Source organism: Bombus pascuorum, chromosome 4 (genome assembly GCF_905332965.1).
Source record: "Bombus pascuorum chromosome 4, iyBomPasc1.1, whole genome shotgun sequence".
Classification (NCBI taxonomy): domain Eukaryota; kingdom Metazoa; phylum Arthropoda; class Insecta; order Hymenoptera; family Apidae; genus Bombus; species Bombus pascuorum.
Window position 1 is genome coordinate 9,145,355 of NC_083491.1, and position 17,740 is coordinate 9,163,094.

Here is a 17,740-nt window from a genome sequence, read left to right on the forward strand (position 1 = left end):
CGGGAACCGATAATTGATAGCAATTTATAAAACGTTAGGAAATTGAATTTTCTTGTAGGAACTTCGACTGCTATGATTTTTCTAACGTGAGCATAAAGTTATATTGTCAATTTAATTACCAGGTTTGTATAACCTGGACTTATAACTAAAGATTGAATTTATTGAACATCGGGTTTAGTATCAAAGTGTAGGAAATACGGTATTACTGTTTACGGAGAGAATTACATAAAAAGTTCGATGACGAGCAACAGGTAACACTAGAATCTCCAATTACCAGGAATAATTTAATATTACTGTTTATCGGTTCCATTGTGTACTTATTACGCGTCTATATCCAAGTATATTGATTATTTATAGTTTATAGTGTATAAATTACATTCATAAATATTATAATGTAATACTATATTTGAATACTTCGCAAATTTTGCAGAATAATTTGAGAAGTTATAAAAAAAAAGGGATGGACCTTTTTAAAAATATAAAAGTAGGATGTTTAAATTAGATGAATGTTTCCGAGAAATTAATCCTATATACTGGCGAAGTGGAAATCATATTAATGCAAATCGAAACTTTCGGAATTGAGCAGGTATATCATATTCCAAAGCTAACATCCTTTTAGTTTCATAATTATGAAGTTACTTACTGTTACGATATGTTTTCATGGCTTCACTTAAAGATACTAAATTCAGAACTCTATTTTATGGAAAATAACAGTTTATTAAAGCTATCGCATATAGAATAGTATTAGTATCGCAATTATACTTTTCTATGTTACATAGTAACAATAGTGGAAGTAAAATTAAAGCAATCGAGCATTTGAAAGATTTTCAAACATTCCAAATGCTTACAAGTTGCTTTCCTCGTCTCGCAAGAATGCACAAAGAGCATATTTCACGGGACAATTTTGTCCCAAATCCTAACAACTAGTCTACCAATAATCATTTTAATCTTCTTCGTTCAAATTTCACTGGCTAGAGCCTCGAAACCTCGGTCATCAAATGGTACTTTTCACCGGGATTGCGCCTAACAAAGCAATTAGAAACAGTCGTCCCGAAACACGGGAAACGAAAACTCTTGCAAACTACATAGGTAATTCGGTAGCAGAGGGAAGACCGAAGTCGTGAATAGGAAAGAACTAACACGGGAAATGTTATTTTACAATCGAGACTCGCGAGGCAAAAAATACCATGTGAAACGGTCCATTTCACTGGGACTAGTCTCGTGTAGCAACGTGGTCGTTAACGCAATGCGAAAACACGGCAGTTTCCTACTTTATTTCGGCTTTTAACAGAAAGAACAACAGCAACAACAATAATGTTACCGTCCTCGCGAACGTTCACCAAGCTCAGCGGCTGATTTTCAACATCCGACTAGAAACAGAGATGGAAAATTAGAGAAACGGACAGAGACAACGCGATCTCTATCACGCTAATCCCACGAGATTTCGCGGCTCTCGGCTACTGATTTCAAGCTGGATTATAGTCAGCGCTGAATGACCACTGCCAGCTTCAATTCTATACCCGAAAACTCTGTTTTCCATTCTCTTAAAATCATGTACGTTTGTTTAAACAGGAATATTGAGTTTTTAAAGACTGTCGCTGCGATTTTCCTCGATTTCTAACGTATTCGATATATTGGAATTAGGTGAATGATTTCAGTTTGAAGAAATGATCTCTTAAATGAAAATTTCTACTACTTTTTTTGTTACTTATCGCGTTTCTGTCTCGACAAAAGAAAAATACTAAGATTATCAAAAACACTCGTTTCCAGTAATTGTAAAAATAAAAGATCCGATACCAGTAGTTTCGACTGGTTTGATAGTTCTAGGTTTAGTATGTCTGTTTTATTGCTTCTAACAGTAGAAGCTTCCTTCGAAATAATGGAAACATTATTTGAATATTTATAAATTATAGAATATTTATGAATTATCGAACAATTTTCCAGTAATTACTCACTGTTCTTGTAATTGTCCGATATCGATGCATACTGCGTGCCGTGATGGTGACCCGATATTTGCCCCAATATTTCCAGATTCCTCGATTGCCGTCCTGAAAAAGGCACAATGGAAGAGGAACGTTAAAGATCGGATCACGATTAATCATAACGGTAAATTAGGTGCTCTCAAGGATAAAGGAATGTTTCCGATAGGTCGGAGCTTTCTCTCATTTTTCTTATCTCTACCGAAGATTTTCAATCGAAATTCCTTTGACGATTTAAATGAATCCTTATCTCGATGAAGAGTCTCTAATGAAGCAGACCAATATTTCCATTGAAAGCTCAGAATCACGAATCAACAATTTACGAATACCACAATTACAATAGTCATAATAATGATTTCAGACTATCAACGAAGCAAATAAGTAATAATAATCAGTCGAATCTATGGCTTGTTAAAATAACTGATCAAGCTATGCAATGTTACACGCGATTACTCTTGGTCAACGAAACTATTACAGGAACGTTAAATTAGGTCTATGCCAGGGGAATGCTAATGAACGAGTACTAGTTGGTATGTTAAGTGTGGTTTTGAAAGTGGATGAACAATTATAGTGAAAGGCTGACGTACTGAGTGAAGCTGCGCAAACTGTGTTACAATAATTAGATTTAATTATATTAATGAAGATTGTGCTGTTTACTATTAATAGAACATATTAGATATCAATTCCTAATTATTATAATGACTACGTTTTTAATTGAACTGTAATTGGTAAACTATCATTTTAGATAGTGATTATAGTATCTTTCGAAAAATTATAAAGAATATGGAAATTATTAACAAATTTACTTTACTAAATATCTTTAACAAAACTTACGATTCCAGCATTTATTTTTATATTATAACTTTGCAACAGTTTCAACTGCGAATTATATGAACAAGGAACTAATGGCAGATGATTGAACATGTGCAGATGTGATGAAAAATCAAAGTAAAACATCAAAGTTACATTTAGTCGCAAGTTACGATTAATAATTGACATTTATATTATGTTATGTAAATTTTCCCTTTTAGTTACATTTATCTTTATCACGATAATCTCATGTTTTATTTTTGCGAATTATCCTACACAAAAACTATGGTTATTAAAATCCAACCAAAAGTGGTTTCGCTGTGCTTCCTTTCGCCGGATATTCGAGGCGTTAAAATGATAATTTAAAGTTGGAAATTGTGACAACCTACGGTCGAAAGTTTAACGATATTCCGTGAGGACAACTGCATGCAGCAATTCTCGTAACTTAGACAGACTGTAGCTCTTTTCTCCGTGAAAATAGGAAAAACTGGTAAATAGGAATATTGCATGGCGCAGTAACAACCAACTTCTTGCGGTGTCATTTTTTCAGTAGACATAACGATGTACTTGCAACACGCAATTGAACTTGCTCAAACTCATCTATATACATACATTTCTCGGTTATCTTCGTTCTGATATCTTTATTACTTCACACGCGAAAGGTTTATTAAAGTATCACGTTAACCACCTCGCGTGATACTTTTTGCAGTGTAGGGTTTATGTAATGCTTCAAATAATATTCCTTTATAAGGGCAAGATATTTGATTATTTTGTAATGACTTAATAAATCGCTCTATAGTAATTGGTACGTGTACCTACATACTTTGGATCTTATAAGCTATCGTAGGGTGAAATTTCAAACCGTGTGAATTTTTCCTTTCACATTATCATCGTAATATTACTTGTAATCGCGGGAAACAATAATTGTACTATGTATCATTTTGTATTGAATAATAATAAAACATCCTATCCCAGTCTTATTTGATTTCATTACTTGACTATTTTAAAACAGATGTTTTCTCTGAGTTATGATAGTGTTTAAGGATTAGTGTATTTATTAGAATAAAATATCATTATTAATACCTTTATAATATTTAAATAAATAAAATCTTTTATTTTTTTTATAAAGATTCCAAAGTTTGTAATAACTGTAAAATTCAGAAAAATCCAAAGAATATTATAAAAATAATAATTAATATAGTTGTTTATGAGACATGATAAAGATTTCATGAAGTACTTGTAGAAAATAAATTTATTATAGACAAAGTGAACCATCTAACTCGCACGCTTGAGTAATTTCTAAACTGTGTGTTGTTTGACAAATTTCTGTGTACGAAAACTCCATTGTTTTAGGGAAGGTCTGACGTAGTATATCCGCATGTGTATATATCCTTTCTTTGTAAATGGAGTCGTTTTGCGTAAAATTCAAAATAACAAAGTTCTATTTTCCCAATTCCATTTGGTCAAAGATTTTATTTATTCTTTGCTGTCACGAACAGCTGAAGTTAATTTTCTCAAATTCAGTGAAACGTCAAATCAAAAAATTCTTTAACTTTGTATCTTACAGAACTAAAACAATTTCAGAATATAATAACAAGCATTCTTCTCTTTAATTATGACAATTTCCTACAGGATTCTATTAGTACAAGTATCTGTTGATTCAATTAATTTCTTCCTAAACCTAATCAAATATAGTCAAATGTAAAATTATTTTATTATTTCTGTTGCGTATGGAACAAGCTTACAAAACATTTAACTCTAACAAACTATGAGAAGATGTACTCTTTCAGAAATAAATGATTTCGTAAAAAAAAAAAAAAAAAAAAAAAAAAATAAAGAAAAAATACACTTTTTGCTCGTTTCATGTATTTTAAATAATTAACAAGTAATTTAAGTAAATAACAAACAAGTTGACAATTTTATCTGAATCGATTTTTAACTGAACGGGGTTCCTGCACTTGTAAATATTACAAACACCAAAGCGATCATCGATTTCTTATTATTCCACTTTGGAGTTTATTTCGCAGTTCGAGGAAATGAATTCTTGTTAACTGTTCGATCTTTCCTTTCACCGATAGAATTGCAAGTTATTTAAAAACAAATGTTTCACTCGAAACTCGGTATATCACGGTACGTCAATAATTTCACCGGCAACGCGAATTGCTAATAGCTAAAAATGAAAGCTCGGGAAACAAAGGGTACGAGCGTAATGTAAACTTTGAAGCAGCGAAGAAGTTTTCTTCGCTCGAAATTCGAGAAGATAAAGTTCATATTGCTCTGAAGAAAGTCCGACTTTAAAGAGCAATTCGTATTTTACGAAGCTGTATTTAAATCAATAAGGACAAGATTATAAGTACACAATGGAAAAACTTTCCCCATAATCACTTGCATCCAGGTGTTGCCAATTAGCAAACTTTACTGTCCTGCGTTATCTCTCATCTTTGTCTCAGGAATCCATTATTTTGAAGTACTAACGGTGAAAAAATGTATCTTATTTTTACGTACTCAACAACTTCCTGAATTACTATAACAGTTTATACTTTTCAAAAATTTTCATTGTGTACAGTATTCATTAGAGAAATTATTAAGATGAAACTTGAAACATAATTTATGTTATATTTAGTTCTATATGTTAGAGTGAAGCTATGAGTTAAATTTGTGTATGGTATTATATAGTTAGAACAGCTTAGAATATAGAATAGCTTATCTTCATCAAAAAGGAACTCTATCTTATATGAAAATTACGGAGGAAGAATACAATTACGTTTCTTATTTACTGCAAAAAAGCAATTACAAAATTTGATACGTTGTCGATCAATAATGTTAGCAAAATTCCTTTCCTATTTAATTTCCATAATAAACATGTAGTTTTAATAAAAGTAATTTCATATGTCAGAATTGAAAATATTTTAAAATGTATTTTATTTTGTCTCGTGGTACATTTAATATAATTTAATTATTTAAATCAACTATGTTACACACGACAAAGCAAAGATAGTGAAAAACTAAACGGAACACCGTGAAAGTAAAAAAGAAAGAAAGAACTATTTTCCCAAATTCGTATCTACGAATGGTGGTACTTCGCTATTACATTTCCGAGCGGAAGTTGATACGTTGTCAATACATTTCACTTGTCAAACTCGTGTATATCGATACTCGTATGTACAATTTCGAAAGTTCGCTTGCAAATTCCACACAATGGATGCATGACGTACCAGGTACGTTTTTATGGATTGAGCTCTGTTCGGATTAACCACGAACACGGGTTTCGCAAACATAGACCAGGAGCTCTTCAATGGAAGTTGAAAACAATTGTTTGTGCCGGGAAACCGTTCTCCAATATGCCGCTATCAAAAGATCACACAATTTGTACAATTCTAATGTGTTCTTTACGACTTTAAAGAAAATGTAGGTATCCAGTCTTTCCATAAATATTCTCGTGTTCGTGAGATGACAAACAGAATATATTTCTCGATATTGATTTCATCATTTTATATCAATACTATTTACAAAACTTCTAATGTGCACTTGCTAAAGTGTAGAGATGACGTTAGATTGATACCATACATAAACCTATTAACATTATACATTAAAATAGATAACCGAGCCATGAAGAGAAATAAAAATGGAGTTCAAATGGTCGAAAGAAATAATTTCGTCAACATAACCAACGTCGAATAATCATTTTAGATCTGCCACGGGATAACTGTTTTCGCCCCAGATAGTAACCAGAAAGCAGAAATAATAAAAAGCCTCTAAATCTCTTAAAAATAGGTAAAACAAGAATAATTGTGGAATTCAGTACTCCAGCGTATTACAATACATATCCCAGAATGAAACTCTCGAACAAGAAAGTAAAGTAATTATTAAACTAGAACTGACAGTTTAAACAATTAAACCTTGCTAAACAAATTCCATTTCATACCTCAAAACTATAACTATTCATAATACCATTAAATTGCCAGCCTCTTCAGACCAAATACTTCTTAGGAAATAGTTACTGTCGCGAATAATCCGCGATTCTAGGAAACCTTCGAGTGATTTTACTTCGCTGCTGGGGACGGTACACCAAAAATTCAATTTACGGACTTGCACCATAGAGATCGGAAGTTATTCGAAGTTTCCTCCCCTCCGTTTCTCTCCCTCCCTCCTTTTCTCACTCTCTCTCTCTCTCTCTCTCTCCCTTTCCCTCTCTTTCTTTTTCTCGTAAATAATCAACGAACGACGGTTTCCCGATGATAAGTTAACGAATTCGCAGATCGGTATTCTCTCGGCGCCGGTTAGAATCCCCTGGAAAGCGAGCAGGGTTGTTCGTCAAAGGTTCCATTGAAATTCGAGAAATTCGAGAAACGGCGCGATGAGAAGAACGGAGAACGAAACAATGATGTTCGCGTTCACCACGGTGTAAGCACGCCGGTGGCCGTATTTTTCAAGGCTCCTTTGTGCACACCGCTTTCAAATTTCGCAGCTACGCCCGAACTTGGGTAACTGAATTCTATTGGTCACAGCGAGTCGTGCTGGTATTCTCCTGGAGCCATACTCTTAAGAAAGCTTTCATTGTTGGAATTCGAGTACGAACTATATTTCTTCCTCTACCCTTCTTCTTTCTTCTTTTCTATCCTGTTTTCACGTGATCCAAGCGCGCGCCAAGTTTTCCACCCACATATCAGGCGTTTATTTAGGACGTGGTCTTATCATGGAACGATAATATCTTAGCTGACTAAAGAACGAGTCATTCTTTGTGTTGATTTATGTGTTGTATTGCTACGCCTCTTACTTTGTTACGGGTGAAAATGTTACAAAATATGTGAATTTTAGAATTTGCCGATACCGTTTACGTCATATGTAACGTGAAACGATTGCTAGATATATTTTTTAGAGCTAAGCTGAAGATCCATCGAGAAGCTAAGATAAGCCGTGCTACGCTGAGTTTAAAAATATTTGTTTTGGTACATATACAGGGTGGATCAGCTAAGAGTTTAAGTTAAAACATATTCGATACTATTAATTATATAGGACAATGTTTCAGATAAAAGTTGAGTGGTTTCAAAGGGTGCGTGTGTTAATGTTATTGGTTTTTCTGTCGGTGGACGCATAAACGTCATGTGAAGATCAACTTCACTTTTTTAGATAGAATCATATATTTTTTAATACAATGATCGATGCAGCTCAATATAAAAAATTACTGCCCTCCTTATATCGAAAGGTACCATTAGTTTAGTAGATATTTTAACTTTTAGTTTGCAAAGCTTACTGTATGAAAGACGATACGTTCCACAAATTAAAAGTCACTTACCCCGTATATGAAACCGCTTTTGCAGCTAGCACAACACTGCTATTAGTTTAGCTATGCCATTACCTTAGCTTTTAGTGGAGACGTTCTGTGTATATATATATATGGGAGGAAATATCTTTAAACTTGGCATAGCACAGCTTAACGTAGCTTCAAACTGTGAATATTCAATTTCAGAAGATTTTCTTCTACGTAACTTATTGCCTTGCTTTCTCATCGTCATCGTCATCTTCTCATTTCTGGCCCGTTTTCACGTTGCTCAAGTAGACATCAAGCTTTCCACCCACCTGCGATCAGGCTTATTCTATCGTGTTGGCGTTTATTTAGGACGTGGTCTCATCATGAAACGATAATATCACGGCTGGCTAGGCAACGATTAATGGAGCAATCTCGGCTGTGACTGATGTTATACGCAATCGGGAAACAGCTTCTGGCTTTTCATCGGTCCCGGATATGTACATCATGTGCAGGGATTGGCTGGCTTACGCGGACCGTCCAATCTATTCAGTACCGTGAAATTTACTTTACGGCTTATTGCCCGGTGTTTAGAGTAAAATGTTACCGGTCATTCTGGACCAACGTGTCATTCTTACTCGTACGCTCCACGGTACTTCATTTCGATGCTGATGCAAAGAAAACGACGTGCACCAGGGACGCTCGGGTATTTTGACAAACGAAATGCGGACGGATTTTCCAACGTGCCGCTGGAGAGCTTCTTGTTATTTCTGAGAATTAAGAGTGTTTTTGTTCCTTTCATGCACGGGCTTGACCTTACATTATTTGGACACGTTGAATGTTTATTACGTTGCATGTATACGCTGAAAGGGGGTTTTCTTATTTATTTCATCCGTACCATTGAGATGAGAATGATCCACTAAATTCAAAAATCTAATTCAAATGTCGTTTGACCTTGTACAGTTAAATCGAGTTTTATTCGCCTGGGTTATCAAAATGAGTTGCTGATTGGTGCATGCTTATCATCATAATGATAATAAATTGGAAGTTATTGTCCACGAGCTGCGTTACATCATAATATCATTCACATATTAATTATACCGCATTTATATAACGTAATATTCGTGTAGTTATAATTTTGTATCCAGTCTATTAGTATTAATTATTATTAGTTACCGCCAAAAAGCTTGAAGTAGATTTGAGTTAAAATTTTAAACGCGATATAAACTGCATGTAAAATCTAATGTGAACAGGCGGGATTTACACACCTGTCGTGGTTTTCTATGGCATGGTTTCGCTTTGAACACAACTGATCTACTCAAAGTAAACTTTGCGGGACCAGTCTACCTAGGCAAAGGAAACAAGTGACACTCGACTAACTGTTGTTCGATTAATGTGCGTAACAAACGAGGTGAATGAAGAACGAACTACAACATTTCCGAAGACAAGACGTATATATCCAAATTAGAAACAGGGCAATTGAAAAGATGATCATTTAGAAAAATATTTGAAAAAAGGTAATAGCTACGGTTTGTGCTAATTAGTAATTCGTATATATATTCGATTAGTGATAGCCACGTAAATTTAATGCTAAAAAGTAATCGAGTGAATGTTGTTATGATCGTGGGGATGTAATAATTAAGAAATGTAATAATTTAACAAAAAGTGAATTCATTTAAGCAAATTTATGTTGTAATAATTTGTTATAATATTTCAATGCTTTTATAGTAAAATATATTCATCCAAAAACATTTTTGAGGGCTAAAATAAATCTGAATAAATTCCGTCAGAAATTTATTAGTTTCGGAAAGTTTGAAACTGAACATTGTTATAAAGCAGATGGATTGTTTGGCTATAAAGAATGCTTGTCAGTCGAATTGTAAAACAGTCATAATGTTTCATTCATTGAAAATTGTATAATGGAGAATGATTTGTTTTATTCCATTTAGAATTCAAAATACATTTCATAAACAATTTCACAGTTATAAATTACAAGGTAGATAAATTTTGGAAGATATCTAATAAATAAAGCTATTTTTTGACAGATAACATTTTTATTAGAAAATTATTTTGTAATAAAAGATTGTATTAAATTTGATGTATCTATTATGGAATTTTTTTTATATTTTAATAAATTGATAATATGAATTAGGTATTAAAGAACAACTAAAAAACTGAGCTTTCAATTTGCTAACGTTACGCACTTGCATACAAGTTTAAAGAAAGAGAAAGTAAAGAAAACCTGGAAGGAATAGTGACAATATTCTCATATTATTATATACAAATGTAAACCCTCGAAGAACATACTAAATAGAGAACTTAACACTCAGGGAAGAAACATTTTCTTGAACATACGAATTTTGAACTCCATAACTCTTGATCTTAACAAGTTTGACATACTTTTACAGAATCTCGAGTCTCTGTAATCTGGCATTTGAACTTCTTGCGAACAAAGCGGTATTAGCGAAATTTAGTAAACTGGATAAAATAAAAAGCACTTTAAAGTTTAAAAAGTCTGCTTCTACTTCGACTTTCTGCTACTTTTATGCATAAAATTGAACTTTGAAGCGTAGAAATGAGTGTAGAAATATCTAATAAGGCTAAACATTTTATTTTCATAAAATTAAGATAACATTATTAAATCATATTAATTCAGTATTAATTCTATTTACTCATAATTATTAAATTCATAAATTAGTTTGTAATTAATTTGTTTTTGTCTCCCAATTCTTGCACATTCGTAACAGTATGCATATTAACCAGTAATACTACACATAAGCTAAACTAAATTACATTCAATGATTTAATGATTAATCATTACTGATTAACAATAATATAATATGTTACTGTTGCCACAGAAAGCAAGAGCTTGTTGCATAAAAACGCATTAATTCTTTACTGACAATAAAAACTCCAATTTTAAGTGTGTAGAATTTTCTATAATTTTTTACTAAAGGAATCATTTTTACATTATATTCTTTCCAAATATCTTCGAAAAGAAACCACACGTCTGAGATTAAAATCTACTTTCCAGCATCTTTTGTTCCCTATTTATTGAATGTGTACTTTGAAATTACAATTGTCTTCTAAATTATAATGGAGCTCAGGTGAACACAACACATCTTTGCTAGCATAAATAATTTCATAAACTTTTTAGTAAATTATGCGTTGTGTGTTTCAAAGAATCTTATCAATAGATCTTTAAAACATGCGAGTGAAGCCTGTTATAATATTAAAATACACAGCAATTATAAATTAGGTAATTAAGAATTCTTTGATATTTCACATTTTTTCTCTTTATTTAAAATTTCTGTACTCATATATATCCACGTAAATTTATGGTATTGGTTCTATGAAATTTCTCATTTACCCTGTCCACCGTATCCTTTGTCTATGTCAAGAAAGAAAAGATGAAAATATATTTTTCATCCTAGATTTTATGCAGTAGATGAAAACAGCAAGTCGTTCGGAGCGACTTTATCAAAAAAGGAATATAATGACATAAGAGCAGCTGTCGACAACCATCGTGGCGTATATTTATTGTAAAACCATGAGTCACGCGGGACCAAAATCGATTTGTCTTTACTGGCGAATTCGTATCGAGAGGTGAACCTAGCTAGATCTATCTATCAACGGTATGAAACGATGAAAAAAGGTATTTCAAACAAAAAAAGAAATGGGGGAAACAGAACGACGCGTCGAAGAACGATGATGCAATTGAAAAATTGACGTATCCCGTTAAACTGCTATTACATTTTTCTCCTACGAATTTCGCCATACCTTTGATACAATATCTTCGTTTGTGTGTGACAACAGTAAAAAAAAAAAAAAAAAAAAAAAGAGGGAGAGAAAAATGCATGGAAATGGAAAGAGGTGAAATATTCTATTAAAACATGTTTGTGTCACGATCGAAATTTTATTTCACCTTTTTTGAAGATATTAATTCATATTCAACAAAGCATACTGGGCTTTCAATTGGCCGTTTCTTCTCCACTCTATCAATCTTTTCAAAGCTTGCACTTAACAAAAATTAGATAGTAATTAAGAAGATATACAATTAAAACACAATGTTCTTTTCTTTTGAAGTGGTCGCCACTTCTAAGAAAACTCTACATCTAGTCTTTAGTTTTCTCAAGCACTGAAGCCATCGACAGCATATAGACCAAAGACTGCGTCGAAGGCAAACCATAAACGGTACATGTGCAACGTTGGCTTCAGGGTTTTTCAGTCATAGGGTAACACTGCTAGCGTGTGGATCTGGATCAGCTTAATTATATTTCGAACTTTGTATTTACACTTTAATATTCAAAATATATATATTTTCTACCTTACAATTTATCCACGCGTTCCTTTGTATTCACATCCAATAACCTTAACATTTTCTATTTAATTATTTACTTGAGTTACTAGCGATGTAACAATGTTGATTTAACAATTGTGGAACAAAAGTGAATCGTAAATCGGTGATAAAACTACGACGAATCTTCTTAAAACCTGCACTCATTGAAGGCTAAATAATAATTAAGGAAAGAGTTAATTAGAAAAGAATGTTAATTCGACGATGAAGAAACTAATTGAAATGGAATCTTGCACTCCCGTTTGAAAGCAGAAGAGAAAACAGTGGAATAGTTGGTGCAGTTCCCATAATTGGCCCACGTTCCCCAATATTAATCAACATAATCAGAATCGCCGACTGCTGAAGATAATTTCGCTGCATTGTTTATTCACTTTGTCTCGGCGAATGGTTTGCGACTACATGTAAATTCCCGGAGGATCAAAAATCCCGGAGCAGCGGCGCCGCGAACTTGTATGAGGAAGCTACTAATACAGCTTTATATACCCAGAGGAGTATTTTACCCGAGTTCCTTCGTTCCGGTCTGTCGCCACTTTTCCGATAGGCTCTTTAACTAATTCAAGCATCGCTACCGTGACATCCTGGATAAAAATTCAGGAGGAATTAAAAAGGAAAAGGATGAAGTACGAAATTTATGGAAATCCTCGTAGTAACACCAACGTCCCCGTATTATGGCGACGACCATTCCCTTGTAATGCGTAGTCATTACAATATCAAGGGTAACCAGCGAACAAGGCAAATACAGCAAGGTGGGGTTGTTTGAAACGTCTGAGTTTCAACATCTTAAAATTCAATCTTCAACTTTACGCAAAATAATCAAATTCGATTATATCGTAAAACGTCATTGGTGTCTAATATGAAAACGGGAAAATGAGAAAATATCGTGTAGTCTAAAGTCCACCAAGAGAAACTATCAAAGACAAGAAAAGAATTCGAACAATATTGTGGTATAATTACTTGAGTCAGCGAGAAGGTATCTTGTAAAAACTAATGAAATAAATAAGAAAATAGGAAAAATAATTTACAAGACAAGTTTAATCATTGTTAAATTGACTCAAGTATCTATGTGACTTAGACTGAGGTCACATCAGACGGACGTTGCTCGCGTGACTCTGGTCTTAAATAATCTTACTTTAACCCATTGTTGAAAAAAATAAATAAAACATCAGTGTACTGTCGACGTTAATTGTTAATTTAGCTTTGTTTCGTGGTGGGATAAAAGGCAGCGGAAATAATTTGATCATTAACAAGTTTCAATTAAGAGAAAGAGAACGGCGAAGGTATCACAGGAAAATAAAATATTCTTTCTAATAAGGAGAATTGTACCGTGATTAAATTTAATTTTCTTTCCTCTATGAAATTAAAAGTAGAAGAAGCGATTGAGTTAACGATCATATTTTATTAAAATATTTGAATCTTTCTGTGGAAATTTAATAAATTGTATTAAGATAGAGATATTGAAGGAAAGTCTGGAGAAGCACTGGAAAATATACTATTTTAATATTTTCTGAAAGCACTTTACCGTAAAGACAGTTCAAAATTGGGCACGTGAACTACTTCTCCTCACATTTATTAACCAGAAGGAATCGATCGGGCTGCAATTTTTACGAGTCGTTTTTCATGCGCAACATATTGTCATCTGTACATGTTCAGCACAGAGAGAGGAAAAATTATATACGAGGTCAAGCTATTGACAGTGGAACTACGATGAAATTAAAGAGGCTTTGGGAACATACTAAATATCTTCAAATTTAATTCATAAAAATATCTTTGTATAATATTTCAGTTTCTATTTAATTAATTGTTTCAATACTTGCATTTAAAGTATTAAAGTGATATTAATCGTTTCATTATAACAGTTTAAATATTAAGGCTTGATTGAAATATCTAGTTTGAACAAATACTAAAGTTTAGATGCAGTATAGATAATCGAGTAGTTTCATTATTATCCTAACTTGAATTTAAAATAATTTATGGAACGATGAAATTTACGTAGGTAGCGTAAGCTGACAGTCAAATATTTGCATCGAATATATGTACAAATCTATAAATTTTCCGATTCCTCGACAAAAGAGGTATTTCTTGAATGCATTATCAAACCGTTACTTTCAAAGACGCTCAATATCTCATCATCATCCGTATTCGAAGCAAATCTCTCGAATTTATCGAAAACCGATACCAGCTTGAGAAAATTATCTTCAATACTGTGTGCGATATAGATAACATTACCCATTGGTCAATACTATAAATATGGAAACATAAAGCCGTAATATTATTTCACGGTAAATATTGGAAAATATTGGAAAATTGAATTCAAATGCCTCGAAATGGCATTCGCAAAATATCTCGATCGACGTTGAAGGAAAGGTTTTCAAGAATTGTCCTACTTCCTGTAAGACTGATTAATTCATGAGTTTGCACGTTTTCAATGGAAATATCCCTGTTATTTTAAATTTCAATATTGCCACTAGCACTACTACGAAAATAAATCTTTGTTACATTTATGAAAGTATAATTTTGAACTATTTCTAAATATTTGAAAAAGCAACGTATTCGTCATACAGAATATAAAATATATTTTGCTCTATAATATTCGCTTTTAAAAGTCGATATGTAGGATAATCACAGAATGTAGAGGCACATCTCTATTGTTAAAATTATCACGTGAACTCGCGTAGCTTTCTGATACAATTTTACTAATAAATTACGAGCAAGATTGCATCTAACTATAACTGTTAAATCCAATTAACATGGACTTCGCCTTTCGTTACGCAGCTACTCGCCAGATTCGCCGTGGTACTTGTGACTGGAAATTTTACAAGAATTATTGCTGCGCAAATAACGCTGGAATTTCTCGCAAACATGGCGATCGATAGAAATAACAAAAGAGTTCTCTAAATAAACGCAGCGCAGCTCGGTGAAAGAGAAGGAAAGGAAAATTATGCTTTCATGTTCGTGTTTGTTGGAAAAGCGGGTTTAAACGATCGCACAATGTTCCATGGCATTTCATCCTTTCCATCGATAGATAAAAAATCGATTTCCCGATATCCCTTTCATCTTTTTTCTATCCTTGGACTTACCGTTGGGTGACTTGACGGTTTTCGATAATAAAGACGTCTATTTCCATGATAATGTATGGAAGGTTAGGGGACTTTCGCAAATTCTGTTCATCGTCCCATCCCTTTTCTAATTTCCCCGGAATTTTATCTCTCAATTCGATGAAGATTATATTTGAAGTTATTTTCACTTAGTACTTTCAGTTAAAACTCTATGTTTTTTAAGCATGTTAATAGAAGGATCATTATATGTAATACATACATACGTGGAAGAATTGAAAACGGAATTTTCAAATTAAATACTACCTGTATAGAAAATAGTATTCGATATATATAAATACAATGTGCCCACTCAAATACCATGCACAATTTTTCGACAATTTAATAAAAATTTAATAAAAATAGGTTATGAACCAAAACTCATCCCTGTTGAGTGAACTGGGCTGGAAAGATAAATGTTCTATTTCCATTGCAATTAGCTTGGTAGCTGTTGAATAAAAAAAAAATTAATGTTTTATGTTTGTTAAAATTGTTTTAGTGTCCTGTAGGTAGAACGCTATAGAAAAGAATTATATCTCTCTTTTTACAATTAAACAATTTTTAATTACAGAAATAGAAAACATTTTTTGAAATATTTGTTTGAGTGTTCTCGTTATAAAAAAAAATGAGAATTTTTTTATAATGATTCATACAGAAATAGTACTTGCGAACAAACGTTGTTTAGTAGGTATATAACACAAGCAATGGGAATAGAAATTTCTAATAAGATACAAATAAGGTACTACACGTACCTAAACTTTTCTATATTCAAATGACACACGGCTTAATACATATTATTGCTAAAATAATTGAATAGTTAACTAAATATTTCCAAATTACAATTCACAAAGTATAAATACATTACCATACTTGAGGTAACGATTTGTTAAATATCCAATTATAAAATTCCACTTTATTTCCTTCAAATCCGGCTAAAAATAGTAGGGAGAGAAGAGAATTAGCATTTACCTCTTCCTTATCCTGTACTTATTTTGATAACTCAAAGTCGCGCAAATGCGGAGATACACGAGCCACCGGGGATATTACAGAAACTCGCAGGAGCATAAATTTAATTTTAAGCTCAACCCTGTTAATCTTTCCCTCCTTATACACGACGAGTGCTTCTTAGCCGACGTAAAATAACGAACGCTATATGCAAAGAGACAATGACGTAGATCGCAGGACATTTACTTAACTTACACTATGTAAAGATACTAATTGTTAATAACTAATTTGATAGATCAGAAACTGCTCGTATTCTTCATGTACATATAAACCGTATGTTTCTTTAAATCAATTTCTATCATTATCATCGAGCAGTTCAACGATGGGTCATAAGATCAGAGTTCCCAAAATACAGTTAATGACGCGCATATTTAATCCCCAAAAAAGTGGTTCATAATGTCCCTCTCCATATCAAACAATTTCTGTCAGGATATTTATATAAAACAGACACCTTGTATATACATGAAACTTTTGTTACAACTTTAAATATACACGATTTTCTCCTTCATTTTATGATACTCTACTTGGCATAATTATATGTAATCATCAATTATATATAAAATATAATCTATTTAATAAGATCAAGCAAACATAATCTGTTTAAAAATAGATATATTCCATATACTTCTATTTACATAAGTTTCAATCCTCAGATAATAACTTCCTAAAAATGTTAATAAGATTCGAATCATTCTCAAGACATTTGTCAGTCATTCTTTAAAGCTCCTCACCCCGTCTTGAAAAGATCTCGAATTATTTATCTCAGTCTCTGAAACCCTTAAACTTTCACTACTGACCGATTTTAATACCTCGCAATCCCGTTTACACTTTTTCTACGAGACATCAGGGACGCGTGAAAGATACGAGGAATAAAAAGGGTGAATCTCAAGGCGTGAACGCAAAAATTGGATACCGTGAGATCAGAGTAGGACGAGGACGTGGCAATTGCACAGCAAATTAACCAGGAGCGTCGTAAAAGTGCGAGAACGGTTATACTTCGCCCTAAGCTGCCCCTCTGTCGGCCATTGCCGGTGCCACTAACACTCTATCGTCTACCGACCAGCGGTTACCATTCCCTTCTTCGGTCTTCCTGCCCCTTTTTTTTGCCCGCGAACTAAATAAAATATGGATCAAAGCAACGAAGTTTCTCTCTCCTTTACTCCAGGCCAAGTGTGCCACTCGCAGCTGGTAGTTGGGGATAAGTTTCCAACTTTAGAACGAAGACACCCCTTGTGGTGAGTTTAGCACC

General features: G+C 33.1%; 1 protein-coding gene across 8 annotated transcripts in view; it reads right to left on the reverse strand.

The window, feature by feature from the left end:
• LOC132906064 (neurotrimin-like) overlaps positions 1-17,740 on the reverse strand; it is a 316,775-nt gene that overhangs the window by 81,015 nt on the left and 218,020 nt on the right. For 7 of the 8 annotated variants that reach the window (XM_060957922.1, XM_060957923.1, XM_060957919.1 and 4 more), the window contains exon 2: positions 1,956-2,048. The exons of the other annotated variant lie outside the window; for it this stretch is intronic. In XM_060957922.1, coding sequence (XP_060813905.1) covers positions 1,956-2,048 — 93 coding nt within the window. The remainder of the gene's footprint in view (positions 1-1,955; positions 2,049-17,740) is intronic. 8 annotated transcript variants of the gene reach the window in all.